At 45.3% G+C, this 13946-nt stretch overlaps 1 protein-coding gene across 1 annotated transcript in view; it reads right to left on the minus strand.

Moving 5' to 3' along the window:
* Positions 1 to 299: 299 nt before the first annotated feature.
* Positions 300 to 13946, minus strand: part of CD38 (CD38 molecule) — a 57066-nt gene continuing 43419 nt past the window's right edge. The window contains exons 4-8 of the mRNA XM_047856855.1: positions 9760 to 9845; positions 6133 to 6206; positions 4300 to 4392; positions 3875 to 3961; positions 300 to 618 (exon numbers count right to left, since the gene is read on the minus strand). Coding sequence (XP_047712811.1) covers positions 555 to 618; positions 3875 to 3961; positions 4300 to 4392; positions 6133 to 6206; positions 9760 to 9845 — 404 coding nt within the window. The 3' untranslated portion in view covers positions 300 to 554. The remainder of the gene's footprint in view (positions 619 to 3874; positions 3962 to 4299; positions 4393 to 6132; positions 6207 to 9759; positions 9846 to 13946) is intronic.

Genomic DNA, 13946 nt, shown 5'->3' on the forward strand with positions numbered 1-13946 from the left:
AGGATGGTCATCTTCAAAACAAAGGCCATTACCAGGGCACCTGGGTGGCTCAGTCAGTTAAGCAGCCAACTTCGGCTCAGGTCATCATCTCACAGTTCGTGAGTTCAAGCCCCACGTTGGGCTCTGTGCTGACAGCTCAGAGCCTGGAGCCCGCTTCGGATTCTGTGTCTCCCTCTCTCTCTCTCTGTCCCTCCCCCACTCATGCTCTGTCCTCTCTCTCAAAAAAAAATAAACATTAAAAAAAAGGCCGCTACCAACATATAAACAACATAAAAGCACATATGAAAATTAAAATGAAATAATTTAACATAAAATTTTTGTTTTAATTTCATACCATACTTTTTTCATGAGTATTAGAAAGTCAACGTAAAAACTATTCCAATAACATAAGTTATTTTTAAACTTTGGGGGAAAGGCTCCCAGCTCTAGTGTTGGCATCATGACAGAAGATCCCCCCCAAGTCCTCAGCTTCCCAGCAGTAGCGTGTCTCCTGAGTTACCCATGCTGATGCAGACCACAAGACTCAAAGATCTGAAACCACCATGCTGATCGGCTCATATCTTAGATCTGCAAGATGAATGCTCAGGATATTTCACACATTGAAGAAACCTGATAGGCCTATGACAAGAGAGAGGGAAAAAAACAAAAACAAAAACAAAAACAGGAGATCAAGAGGCAGTACAATATATCTATGGTTCAATTCCCCAGTGCACATAGCCTCTTCATTAGCAACAAAAGAATACATGAACCACTCGGCATCCAAACAATTTCCTCTCCTGCGGTGACAACACAGAGAAAGGTCAAGTCCAGGAGTGAACAACTTAAAGCGTGGCCCAATCTGGTTTCATGTCACTTGTAAAGCCAGAGAAATAAATACTGAGAAGGTATGTTTGATGACAATGTGTAGAGATGAAAACAAATGTCTGGCTCTAACATGTCACAAGTACGTGCTATGAATGTCGGTTGATGACCAGAAACAACAGAGGCAGCAGCCTGAGATGAGGGCTCTCCAATGTTTTCTGTTGATTTGCTTTCTTCTCTCCAGAAGCTTCCTGAGAGAAGATTGAGCCACAGGGTCAGAGATAGAGAGAGGGTAAAGACTCTCTGGAGGAAGGCTGGTGGCCATCAGCAGGAAGACCGCACACCCTTTGCACAGAACAAATCCTAGATAAGAATCTAGCCAGTGAGGGTCTCTCAGTTTCATGAAAATGAGATAACAAATCAATAGGGTCCAGTGGGAGTGGCTGGTCTATGGAGAAGAGTGGAGAGTGAGGATTGTGGTTCATTAAATTGTAGCTGAACCTGATTTTGTTAAATGTGAGTCAAGAAAGAGAAATCTTTAGAGGCAGCAACCAGCACCCCTGGGCTTCTGGGATGGGCCATCTCAGGCTTGTCTCTAGCCAACTATCATCACCAGCTGGACACAGTGGCTCCAATCCTCGCCAATATGGTAACCTGGAATCCTCCACGTGAATACATTCTGGGGGAAAAAAAAGTGTCCTTTTCCTTAAGGAGATACTGCTATGGAAAAGAAATCCTTCTAAGACCTGAGAAGGTGGCTAAGATTCTGAAGCCACCTTTGCTTTATACTAAATGAGGAGAACAGGAATACGTTCCTTAACTAGTTTTTAATTTGGGGAAACTCAATTTTGGAAAAGAAGTAGCAATTATGCTGTTAAGATGATCTCTCTCCATAAATATGAAAATATTCATATCCAGTGTTCCAATAAAATGGACACACTTTGGATATGTTGGACAACATGCTGATGGATAGAGACAGAGTATATTTTGAAGTAACTTACAGGGAGTAGTGCACCCTTTAGGTTCTTAAAAAATGTGCCACAAGGGGGCACTAACCAGAAAAACACGCTGACATTTTTCCAGTAATCCAAAAAAGTACTGTTAACCTTCTGTTGATTCCACTGGTTAAAACATGAAGAAATCCTGTAGAATCCTGAAGAAAACGTGAAGAAATCCTGTACATATTTCATCAGGACTGTGAGTGTGTGCATGCAGAAAAAAGGAAAAGGACGTGAAGGGGATACAGCCAAAGGTTAATAGTATTCGTCCCCAGGTGGGATTTATAAAGGGGTAACAGCAGAATCCACAGGAAGTCTGATCTATGTAAATGTATTCACACTTCTGTTTGCCTATTAAACAATCACACCAAAACAGCTGGACAAAAGTTGGCTAAATTGGAAGGTATGTCTGAGATGGAGTGATTTCAACTTCAGGATATGTCGATATGCATGATATTCACTGTAGGCTCCTGTGGGGACAAGCAGCTTTCTTGAAAAGCCACAGAACTCTTACCATACAAGGGGCCCCGAGGAGCAGGTAATTTAAAGAATCGTGCTGAATATATTACAGCCTCATGGTTGGAGAAAAGGACCAGTGACTTCAAATATGACCCCCAAGTTTAAGGTCACATGAGCTGATGCTCAGCATGACAGGTGTTGGCTTACAAATCACTTCCTTTGATGTTGGCCACTTTGATGTGGGCCAAGTCCAGATGGAAGGTAGGCTTTTGCATCTTCCCAGGTAGAGAACGAGTGAGCTCAACTGGAGCCTGCAGTAGGCGTGAATGAGGCTGACTGATGGCCATTAATGAAAGAAAGGGGAATAATTAAAATGAGGGGGGGAGGGGACAAGGATGTTGAGGATAGTTGAGGATGAGACCCAGGTACGTCCCCCAATCTTCTCCTAGGTCTTTAGCGTCCCATTTTCCTGACACAACACATCTTTGAGTAACTTAGATGGGTCAGATGTCTGCAATGTTTCTTTTACGGTTGTTCTTGTCCCTTTGTTCTGATTGTTTTCCCATCTGACTGTGGTGGAAAGTGTGTGTTCTTCCCAGAGAGCAGTTTCCAGAGAGCAGCCAGCTGACGGAGGGGGAATTCAGGTCATTTTGAGACAAAAGCCCTCAGTGAATGTTCTTGGAATCTGTCCTTCTGCCTTTCTGCTAGGGTTGGTGGGAGAAGGTGGTGACAGAAGGAGACGGGAAAAGGGTTCTCGGGTTCCAACCTCTGTGTTCTCTGAGAATTTTTTACTCTCTGCATCAGTCTTATTGTAAGCCGTCACTTATGGGAAAATCTCCAAAGATGCTTCTGGAAGGAGTCCCTGCTTAAAAATGAGTGAGGGTCCCAGTTTAGATAGCAGAGTTGCTGATGACTTTAAAAATATATACCTATCTGTAATTTTAAACTTTTCCCTAACAAACACATATTACTGGTAAAAAAAAAAAATTAAGATTTTGCATTTTCTTTTTTTTTTTTTTAATTTTTTTTTCAACGTTTTTTTATTTATTTTTGGGACAGAGAGAGACAGAGCATGAACGGGGGAGGGGCAGAGAGAGAGAGAGAGGGAGACACAGAATCGGAAACAGGCTCCAGGCTCCGAGCCATGAGCCCAGAGCCCGACGCGGGGCTCGAACTCACGGACCGCGAGATCGTGACCTGGCTGAAGTCGGACGCCTAACCGACTGCGCCACCCAGGCGCCCCAAGATTTCGCATTTTCTAATTTATGAAAGATAAAGTTTGGTAGACTTCCATGTGGCAACTTACCAAGAGTCAGGCATCTATGCTGAGATCCAACTAAAGAAACTTCACATGCAAAATACTGCCATGTCACAAAAGTTGTACAAAATCTTTGCATTTGACAAAACATGCTTTTGTTCCCCTGCAAGTCAGCAGGTTTGCACCCCTGTGTCAGGCCTCTCATGTGGGAAGCCAGGAAAAGGTCATCATCCCAGATCACCATCAAGGCCCGAGAGGGGCTCCCACTGCCCTCCTGGCTCAGAAGAGGCTGAGGAAAGGGGGAAAAAATGCCTACAGGTGGCAAGACAGCCATTTCTTTTTTCCAGAAGTCAATTACCTGTAATTATTCTCGCAGGTAAATGTAATATTCCTTTTGCTTAGAATCAGTTTCAGATTTTTAATGGAGGCATCCGAACACGAGTCACTGGGAAAGAAAGAAAAAAAGAGTTAAATGACAAGGTCTTGCAACCATTTCCTGGGTCTCTCGGTTTCTTCTAGGTAGCAAGCCCTGGGCAAGCCCCTGGGAAAAGTGAAAGCAGAAGTTGCTTTTAAGAGCTCACAGGCCAGCAGGGGAGCCGAAGGTGTGAACCACATACTTATTGTGGGGATGAAATTGAGAGGCTGTTGCGATGGGCCGAATGCTGAGCCCATCATTTCCTGAGCCAACCTGTTCTCAATGCATTCTTGTGACTGCGGCTTTTTCCCTGGACTGATTCCTAAGATAACCCTGAGAATATACACGCACAACGTAGTAACATATACCTGGAAATATTTCTGATGTCCTGCATCACCCAGGCCTGTAGCGTATGAACCTTCTCTGGATGCAAATTAAAGACTTCCACACGTGCAAAAGTGCTAAGGTAAGAAGAGGCAGAGAACATTGTTAACCCCAAACGGAATCGTTCAGCCAACCACAGGCCTCGTCAAAAACCAGGCAGGAACCACTGGACCGAGCCTGCGTTGTGGGATTGACCCATGATTTGCACTAGAAACGGCCATTCTCATTCATCATGACCCTCGCTGAATAGGATTCTCAAAATAAGATTCTTCATCGGGACATTGATGATGATTCTTCAAGTGCTTGCTCGTCAAAGAGGAACCTCCCACCAACATCCTGAGCATCGTCTGGGACCTAGTTAGACCTAGAGAATCTCAGCCCACCAGCACCTGCTGAATCAGAATCTGCAGCCAAACAGTCCCCAGACGACCCACACTCAGTGAGGCTCCAGATGCACTCCTCTGAGAGCCCCGGATGCCCTGCTCTGACCCCAGTCCTAAACTCTTCTCCACTGGTCTCGGACAGCTGCCACTCTTGCGGCAAGAACTTGGACACCGAATATCAGATTACGAAATCCCGGAATGTTGACGCTCTCACCCAAAAGCCTACAAGCTTGGGGTGAGAGGAAGACGATGGGGCGTCTGGGTGGCTCAGTCGGTTAAGTGTTCAACTCTTGATTTCGGCTCAGGTCATGATCTCACGGTTCGTGAGTTCAAGCCCTGTGTCGGGCTCCATTGACAGTACTGGGCATCCTTGGGATTCCCTCTCTCTCCCTCTCTCTCTGCCCCTCCCCGGCTCGTGCACGTGCGCGTGCTCTCCCTCTTTCAAAATACATGAATAAACTAAAAAAAAAAAAAAAACTCTAAAAAAAAAGAAGAAGACAAAAAGACAGATGCTTCTTTGCAGAAGTCAATATCAAAACCGGAGAGAAGGAAAATTAATTTGGGGTACCCAGGGTGCCAGGAGCACATCAATAGCCGCCCCTCCTCTCGATCCAGGCTTATCCAGAGGAAGAGTGACGAACAAAGTCTGGGAAAGTAGCCATGTGGTAAAAACTGTATAGAAAGAGGTCAGAGAGGGAAGGCATTGCTGTGGCCCAGTTCAGCGCTGCAGATTAAATGAGAGAGTAATAGCTGCGACTCACTGAGCCGTCTCTGTGTTGTGAGACACAGAGCTCAGCACTTTCCATACATTATCTCAGTTCATCTTCAAATCATCAACACCTCTGCAGGTGCATGCCACAGGGGCTCCCAGGGGTCACCCAGGAAGACCAGAGCCCCTACTTTTAACACTATCATAATACGGAAGTTAAAAGCCCCTACTTTTAACACTATCATAAGTTAGGGGCAATGCCTATAGAGATAGTTAAGGGCCAAGAACCCAGCCCAGTAGTGGTTTGACTGCTCAACTATGATGCCCACTCTTCACAGGGGACAGAGGAGTCAAATCAGGCAGGTCTTCGTGGATGGAGAGGATTAAACAGGTGGGTGCGGGGAGGGGAGCCAGGCATGGGGGAACCCCATGAACAAAGGTGGGAAATGGGAGAGCTCAGAACACTGCACCAGGCCTCAGAAAGCCAAGAGGAGGGACTGGACACAGTGCAAGGGCCATTAGGACATTTAGAGGATTTTACGAAAAGGAGACATCAGACAAAAACACTGACTTAGACAAATCTCTCCGTAGAAAACAAACATTTTACCTTTTCGGCCCAAATCTTCAGTACTGACTTAACCATGAAAAGCATATTCTTCTAGGGATGAAATATTTACCAGGAGGCTGTGCTAACACTTGCAAATAGGACGCAAAGAAACGAGTACCTTCTTTCATCAAAGGTGTTACGGACGGACCCATTGAGCAACACATGGACCACACCACAGGCATCTTCTGCAAACTTAAAAGGAAAAAGACAAGAAGCTGGCCATTCCTCAGCACGCAAATTTCATTGCCACACTCCAGCAGCTCCTTCCAAAATAACTCTCGGCTTTAGCTGGTGAAGGAGGGAGTAGCCTGTGTGTGTCTAGCTCAGTAATGCCAGGTGGATGTAATTTTCATCCCAAGCCACTGGCAGGATTCTGCTTCAGATGAGAATTCTGGAAGCAGATGCTCCCATCTGTGTTTGAACAATGAAGGTCAACATCATTGTCGACAGTGTCGTTAAATTGATGGCTCAGAAGTTGGAAGTCCAGGGAGTAAGAGAAATATTGCTGGAGGAGGAAGACAAAAGTGCTTTCTTGGTGCCATGCACTGTAGACGCTGCACATTTCCCTTAGGGAGAGCAGGGTGGACAATTCAGGGGCAAAGGAAAAGGGGACACAAAAAAAGGGGAAACTGAGTAGAGAAGGTGTCACAGGCCTGCACAGGTGCAAAGGGAAAGAGAGAATGAAAGAACGAATATATCATTGAGCAGGGAGTTATTTCTTCATGCAATAAACATTCAGCTGGAATCTTTGCCAGGTGCCGAAAAAACAAAACGAATGAAGCAAAACAATCTACGTGTTCTCTCCCAGAAGCACCCCCTACGCCCCTGGGACCAGCTCAGGTCCACGCCTGTATGATACTGCGCCAATGAGCTCATTGCGGGTTCAGTCGCCAGTAATGAGCACTCTTTGAGAGCTGTGACCTTGGCTGTCCTGCCTGTCACCACAGCCCTGGAGTCTTAGAGCTAGTGCATGGCACGGAATGGGCGCCCAGAGAAAATCTGTGGAGGGAAAAGAGGGAAGGAGGGAGGGAGGGAAATGGAAGCAGGAAGTCCAAATACTCAGCGATGGAGATTAGGAAAGGAACAGAAAAAGCATCCCAGAGGCCAACAAAAGCTAAGTCCAGCAGGACAGATAGGATCTCACCTGGTAAAGGCTGAGGCAGCTGCAAACAGAAAGGCCAAGAGGTCTGAGAAAACAGTAGTTTGGTGAAACCCTCAGTGCATGTGCAATTTAGGTAGAAAAGTGAGTTCAGGGCACCATGAATGCTTGGCCAAGGAATCTGGCCTTTATTCTGCAGGTGAGAAAACACCAGTGAACAATCTGAAGCCAAATTAATAGAATCCAGTGCAGCTTCTGTTTTTCTACTCGGACAAAGTAGAAAGAGGCCCATTAGGACCAATCAAAGTGCTAAGTCAACAGAGTCCTTCCGGGGTGCCAAAAACTCGAGTCCCCATGAAATAAGCATTGGGTTAATTTGCCCCAAGGTCACATCACTTGGAAGCAAGGAAGCAGAGTGGGGATTCCAACCCCAAGCAGCTCTCTTTTGTCAGAAAAAGAAACGATCTTGGGGCACCTGGGTGGCTCAGTTGGTTAAGCATCTGACTTGAGCTTAGGTCATGGTCTGGCAGTTCGTGGGTTCAAGCTCCGCATCCGGCTCTGTGCTGACAGCTCGGAGCCTGGAGCCTGCTTCGGATTCTGTGTCTTCCTCTCTCTCTGTCCCTCCCCTGATTGTGCTCTGTCTCTCTCAGTCTCTCAAAAATAAAGAAACATTAAAATTTTTAAAAAAGAAAGGATCTTGTCTGATAAAACAAGGTTGTCTATGCACATCTATGAGCATTTGGCCAACAGAAAGCTGCGGCCCCAGGGGATGGCAGGGCATCTTTGGTCACCTTCACCACTGTGCTCGCTCCTAGCTCCAAGTAGGTGCTTGACACATATGAAATGTGACAGGGGTGCCTGGGTGGCTCAATTGGTTGAGCGTCTGACTCTTGATTTCGGCTCAGGTCATGATCCCAGGGTCATGGATCCAGCCCCCTGTTGGGCTCTGCGCTGAGTGCGGAGCCTGCTTAGGATTCTGTCTCTCTCAAGGTGCCTGGTGCCTTGTTCGGTTAAGCAATCAGTTCTTGATTTGAGCTCAGGTCACCATCTCATGGTTTCTGAGTTTGAGCCCTGCATCAGGATCTTCATTGTAGGCACAGAGCCTGCTTGGCAATCTTTGTCTTCCTTTCTCTCTCTCTCTCTCTCTCTCTCTCTCTCTCTCTCTGACTCTCTCTTTCTTTCTCAAAAATAAACTTAAAAAAAAAAGGATTCTCTCTCTCCCTCGGCCCCTCTCCCACTCACATTCTCCCTCTAAAATAAAAAATTAAAATTAAAAAAAAATAAAAGTTGTTCACAACAGCACTGTCCCAAAACATATCAGCGAAGGAGAAAATAAATAGGAACTTTTCTCAGAAACAGCAAGCAAGCGAACATACAATAACAACAAACTCTACAGTGCCTGTGTATAAATTATACAGCACTTAGTAGGTACTCAGCAAATATTTGTTAAAGGAATGCATTCTGAGTTAGTGAAGATAGTGGTATTTTGACATAGCAGCAACCCCACGGAACAGGTATTATTCTCATCCCCATTTGGCAAGTGAGGAATCTGAAGGTCAGAACGGTTTAAAGAATCTGTCCAAGTTTAAATGGTCTCCTTACTTCAAATCCCAGACTAGCCCCTCGTCTCCACCATGCCAGAGTTTACCGGAATCTCCTTAAGGGTGTGAGGCTTTTGACTCCACTACTTACTAGCCCGAGTGACCTGGATGGGTCACCTAACCTCTGAGTCTTAGTGTCTTCACCTGTAACATGGGGATTTGCACTTTCCCACAGCACCTACTGTGAGGATCAAATGAGGAGACACAGGCAGAGCACCTGGTCCAGGACTTGGCATAAATAGGCACTCAACAAATGTGAGTTTCACTTGCCCCAGCTCCTCAGATGTCTACACTCAGTTCCAGAGAATTATAAATAGTATAGACTTACTTTCTCCCGTTTTCTCTCTTTCGGTTCTTTCTTTCCTCCTTTCTTTCCCATTTTCCTTAGTTCGCTTGCAAAGAAGCAACTTATAAGAAAAATAAGTATGTGCCAAGGCAGCTTACAGTGAAGTCAGAAATAGCAGTGGGGAAGGGATGAGTCCTTCCTTGCCTGAATTCTGGCTTTGGAGTCAGACAATTTGGGATAAACTCCCAGACCTGCCACTTACTACGTACGTTTAGTAGACGGTTTATCTACCTGCACCTCTATTTCGTTATCTAGAAAATGAGTATGATACTCACGCCACCCACTTCATAGGACTCTTCTGGGGGTGAAAGCTTTTAACCCACGTGAAGATGCCTGTATCTGGTGCACAGTAAGTGGTCTGTAAATGTTGATTATTCAGACTCTCCCAGGAATCTAAGATTGGCCAATGCCTAGATCAGAGGATTTAACCAAGCTGGAGGTTCCTGGCAGCCAAAGCCCAAAAATGGAAAAGAGCAAGGACTCATCATCTAGAGCCTATGGGACCTCTATGAATGCCCTAAAATTATATGTGAAAGTATTCTGATATGTGCTTTGGTACATTTTTTCTCAAGGAAGAATCCTAAACTTTTGTTCCTAAATGAGTCTGTGATCCAAAGAGAATGAACACCAGCAACTGACTTGATGACCTCTTCAGTTCTTCGGTCGCCAAAATGCTAAAATTTCCCTTTTGGTACTTACCCTTTTGGACACAGTATTCCAGAATACAGAAACAGAGTTGCTGCTACAGTCTTTCCACCGGTCTGGACAAGATTGATAGTTCATTTCTAAAAGACATAGTTTATAGAGAATAATTAAAGTAGGAAAGAAAGGGTATAATTAAAGTCCATTCCTCCCAGGCTGTTTGATCACCGTGGAGCCATTTTCCAATGGCATGGCTGCCAAGATGGAAGACGGACAATGGACTCCTCTCCCCCTACTTTGACTAAATGCCCCTGAATCCCTTCCAAGTCCTTACCTTACCCTCCAAATCCCAGACAGGAACACAATGACAAGGTTTGAGTCATCATTCTGGGAAACTGCAGCTGAAGAGACAAGCCCTCGGCATTATCCCCTCGTCCAGGACAAACTAGAGCTCACACTGGGCCCGTAGGAGCCACTCTTGCCAAATATCCCTCTGCCTCTTGCCAGCTCCCTTGTTGACAGCTTTCCTCCCCCTCCTGATGCAGTCTCCACATCCCCAGGCTCAGAGAGCCCCCGAGTCCGTCTACACTCACTCTCCCCCATGGATACAGGCTCAGGAGTTGGTGAGATACAGCACACGAGCACATTGTTTCTGTGGCACCTCCCCCAAATGTATCTGCCTTAATGCACCAGCGTTTAAAAAAAAATTTTTGAGGTATAATTGACACATAAAATGGTAAGATATTTATAAATTTTTTAACGTTTATTCATTTTTGAGAGACAGAGACAGAGTTTGGGGGGGGGGGGGGGAGAGAGAGAGAGAGAGACAAAATCCGAAGCAGGCTCTAGGCTCTGAGCTGTCAGCACAGAGCCTGACCAGGGCTCAGACTCACAAACCGTGAGATCATGACCCAAGCTGAAGTGGGACGCTTGACCAACTGAGCCACCCAGGCGCCCCCTAAAATTATAAGCCATTGAAAGTGTACAATGTGAGGATCGTATATAGAGACATATACATAGAGACATTGTGTAAAGATTCCCCCATGTGGAGTTAATGTAACACATTCATCACCTCCCGCATTTACCTTTGTGTGTGTGAGCTGTGTGTTTGAGAACATTTAACTTCTACTGTCTTAGCAAATTTCAATTAGATAATACAGTGTTAGCAACTCTAGTACATTAGAACCTCAGACCTTATTCACCTCATAACTGGAAGTCTGTACCCTCTTACCCACCTCTCCCTCATCCCACACCTCCTCCCAGCCCCTGGAAACCACTTTTCTCTCTGTTTCTAGGAGTTCGACTTTTTTTTTTTTTTTTTTGATTCCACATATAACTGATATCATGCAGTACTTGTCACGTGTCTGGCTTATTTCACTTTGCACAATGCCCTGAGATTTCTCCATGTTGTTGCAAATGAGATTTCCTTTTTTAAAAAGAGAATGAATAATATTCCCTTGTGTCTGTACGTGTGTATGTGTATGTACTTCCTGTGTTTTATCCATTGCACTTGACAACACGCACAGTAATTGAGACTTAGGTCCCGAGGATAAAGAGACAAATTCGATAGAAGCCCTCCTTTCAGAGACCACATGATCTAATACAACCAAATCAATGGGAGAAACATCAACCTGGGTTGGAGGGGGTATGCAGCACCATTTGGGAAGGCTGGTGCTGCACTAGGTTTTGCAGGAAGAATAGGAGTCTTCGGCCAGACCAGACAGAAAGGTGCTCTAGGCAGAGAGGACACATGCAAAGGCCCAACAGGTTTAGATTAGCACCACCAGAACAGATGGGTGAGGAGGGAATGATGGATGATAAGGCATAAGAAAGACAGAGCCCAGACCACGCTAAGGAACTTAGACTTTATCCTAGAGGTGAAATGAGGTTTCAGGTCAAAGACAGAAACCATCCCACTGCGGTGGCCACCTGGAGGCCAACCCAGAGAGGTAAGGAGTGAGCAGTAAGAATCTTACAACAGTCCCACCAAGAAAGCAGGGTGCGTTCGAGTGCTGGACTCAGGCAGCAGAAACGGCGATAGAAAAGGCAAACACGTTGGTGACTGACTGGATACGGGACAGGAGGGCAGAGTGAGAATGAGGGCAGAATCTGCAGCCGTCTGACTTCAATTCTGAATTATCAAGCAGGCAGGGCAGGTGCATGACGAGAGGCCCTGGAACTTTCTTCTGTCCCAAAAGTCAGGCACGGGGCAGCAGTTTCCTCTGTGGATATGTGTACAGCTGACCCTAGAGAAGCAGCCGTCTTTCTACCTCCTCCTGTGATGAGTTAAATTTTGTCCCCTCGAAAGATATGTTAAAGACTTAACCCCTCAGTACCTGGGAACGTGACCTTGTTTGGAAAAAGGGTCTTTGCTGATATAATCGGTTAAGATGAGGTCATTAGTGTGGGTGGGTCCTAGTCCAATAGGAGTGGTATCTCTCTCTTTTTTTTTAATGTTTATTTGTTTTTGAGATAGAGACAGAGTACGGGGGTGGGGGTGGGGGGCAGAAGCAGAGAGAGAGGGAGACACAGAATCCGAAGCAGGCTCCAGGCTCCGAGCAATCAGCACAGAGGCCAATGCAGGGCTCAGGCTTGTGAACCATGAGACCGTGACCTGAGCCAAAGTCGGCATGCTGAACTGAGTCACTCTGGCGCCCCGAGTGGTATCCTTTTTAGAAGGGGCAGTACATGCGTGGGGGTGCCTGTGTGGCTCACTTGGTTAAGCATCTGACTTTGGCTTATGTCATGATCTCATGGTTCCTGAGTTGAAGCCCTGCATTAGGCTCTGTGCTGCCACCTCGGAGCCTGGAGCCTGCTTCGGATTCTGGTCTCCCTCTCTCTCTGCCCCACCCCTAGCCGAGCTCGTGCACACACACTCTCTTCCTCTCTCTCTCTCTCTCTCTCTCAAGAATAAGCAATAAAGGGGCGCCTGGGTGGCGCAGTCGGTTAAGCGTCCGATTTCAGCCAGGTCACGATCTCGCGGTCCGTGAGTTTGAGCCCCGCGTCGGGCTCTGAGCTGATGGCTCAGAGCCTGGAGCCTGTTTCCGATTCTGTGTCTCCCTCTCTCTCTGCCCCTCCCCCGTTCATGCTCTGTCTCTCTCTGTCCCAAAAATAAATAAACGTTGAAAAAAAATTTTTTTTAAAAAAAGAATAAGCAATAAAAGGGGGGAGAGTATGCTTTAAAAATAAAATCACACAAATAAAAAAGGAAACATTTCCATGCACAGATGTAAATAATTACTAAATTATCATTCACAATTAAATTTGAATCATCTCTCAACAGGGGCAAAAATGTTGATGATAATGGAACGAACACACATTTTGTACGGCTCTCCAAAGGTGCTACTGTTCATAGGTTTTCAAGAGCTCAAACTTTTTCGTCTTCACAATGACATCTGAGAAGTGCCCTGGGTTTTCACTTCCTCTTTCCACACATGGATGTCTCCCCCTTGCTACCTTCCATGATGCAAACATACCATTAAATAAAATTTTAAAGTCAAGAGTTAAAAGAAAGGAAGGAAGTTTTACAACAAAGTAAGAGAAATTAAATTAAGTACATTAAAAAAGCAGAATTTGCCATATTTCTGGGTGGAAAGACTCTGGATTAAAGACTGATTTTAAAATTACAAAAATAAAGATACTACATAAAAAATATGGAAGATTCCCCAATCTAGACAGAAGAAAATCTAACCTCGACTTGAAGCCCAGCCACCAAATAGGAAAGGGTCGGCAGATTCACTGCCTTTCTGCACAGCAGAAGACAGAATACAAACAGCATTAAAAGAAAAATACAAACTGGCAAAAATAGGCTTTCCACCAGTATGCCAGAGAAGAAGTGAGATGACACACAGTTAAGACACAAGGGCTCCAGCCAGGAAACCTGGGTTCGCTCCCAGCCCTGCCACTTACTAACTCAGGGAATTAGTGCTCAGGGAGCACTTACTAACGGGAAAATCATATAACAGCCCTCAGCCTCAAGCTTCTCATCTGTAAAATAGGATCATCACGGGACCTCCTGGGGCTGTAAGGAAGGACTCACTGAGTGGATACTCACATAGCATGTAGCACAAAGGCTGGGATTTTGTAAGTACCCAATAAGTACTAGCTACTACTATTAATTTACATAGAACTAACAAAAATAGTCAAGATATATGAACAGGCATCCAACAAAAATCATCAAGATATATGAACAGCCAGTTTATAAAAGAAATAGAAATATCTACCATGAAATATATAAACACGAT

The sequence above is a fragment of the Prionailurus viverrinus genome, chromosome B1, assembly GCF_022837055.1.
Source record: "Prionailurus viverrinus isolate Anna chromosome B1, UM_Priviv_1.0, whole genome shotgun sequence".
Lineage (NCBI taxonomy): Eukaryota > Metazoa > Chordata > Mammalia > Carnivora > Felidae > Prionailurus > Prionailurus viverrinus.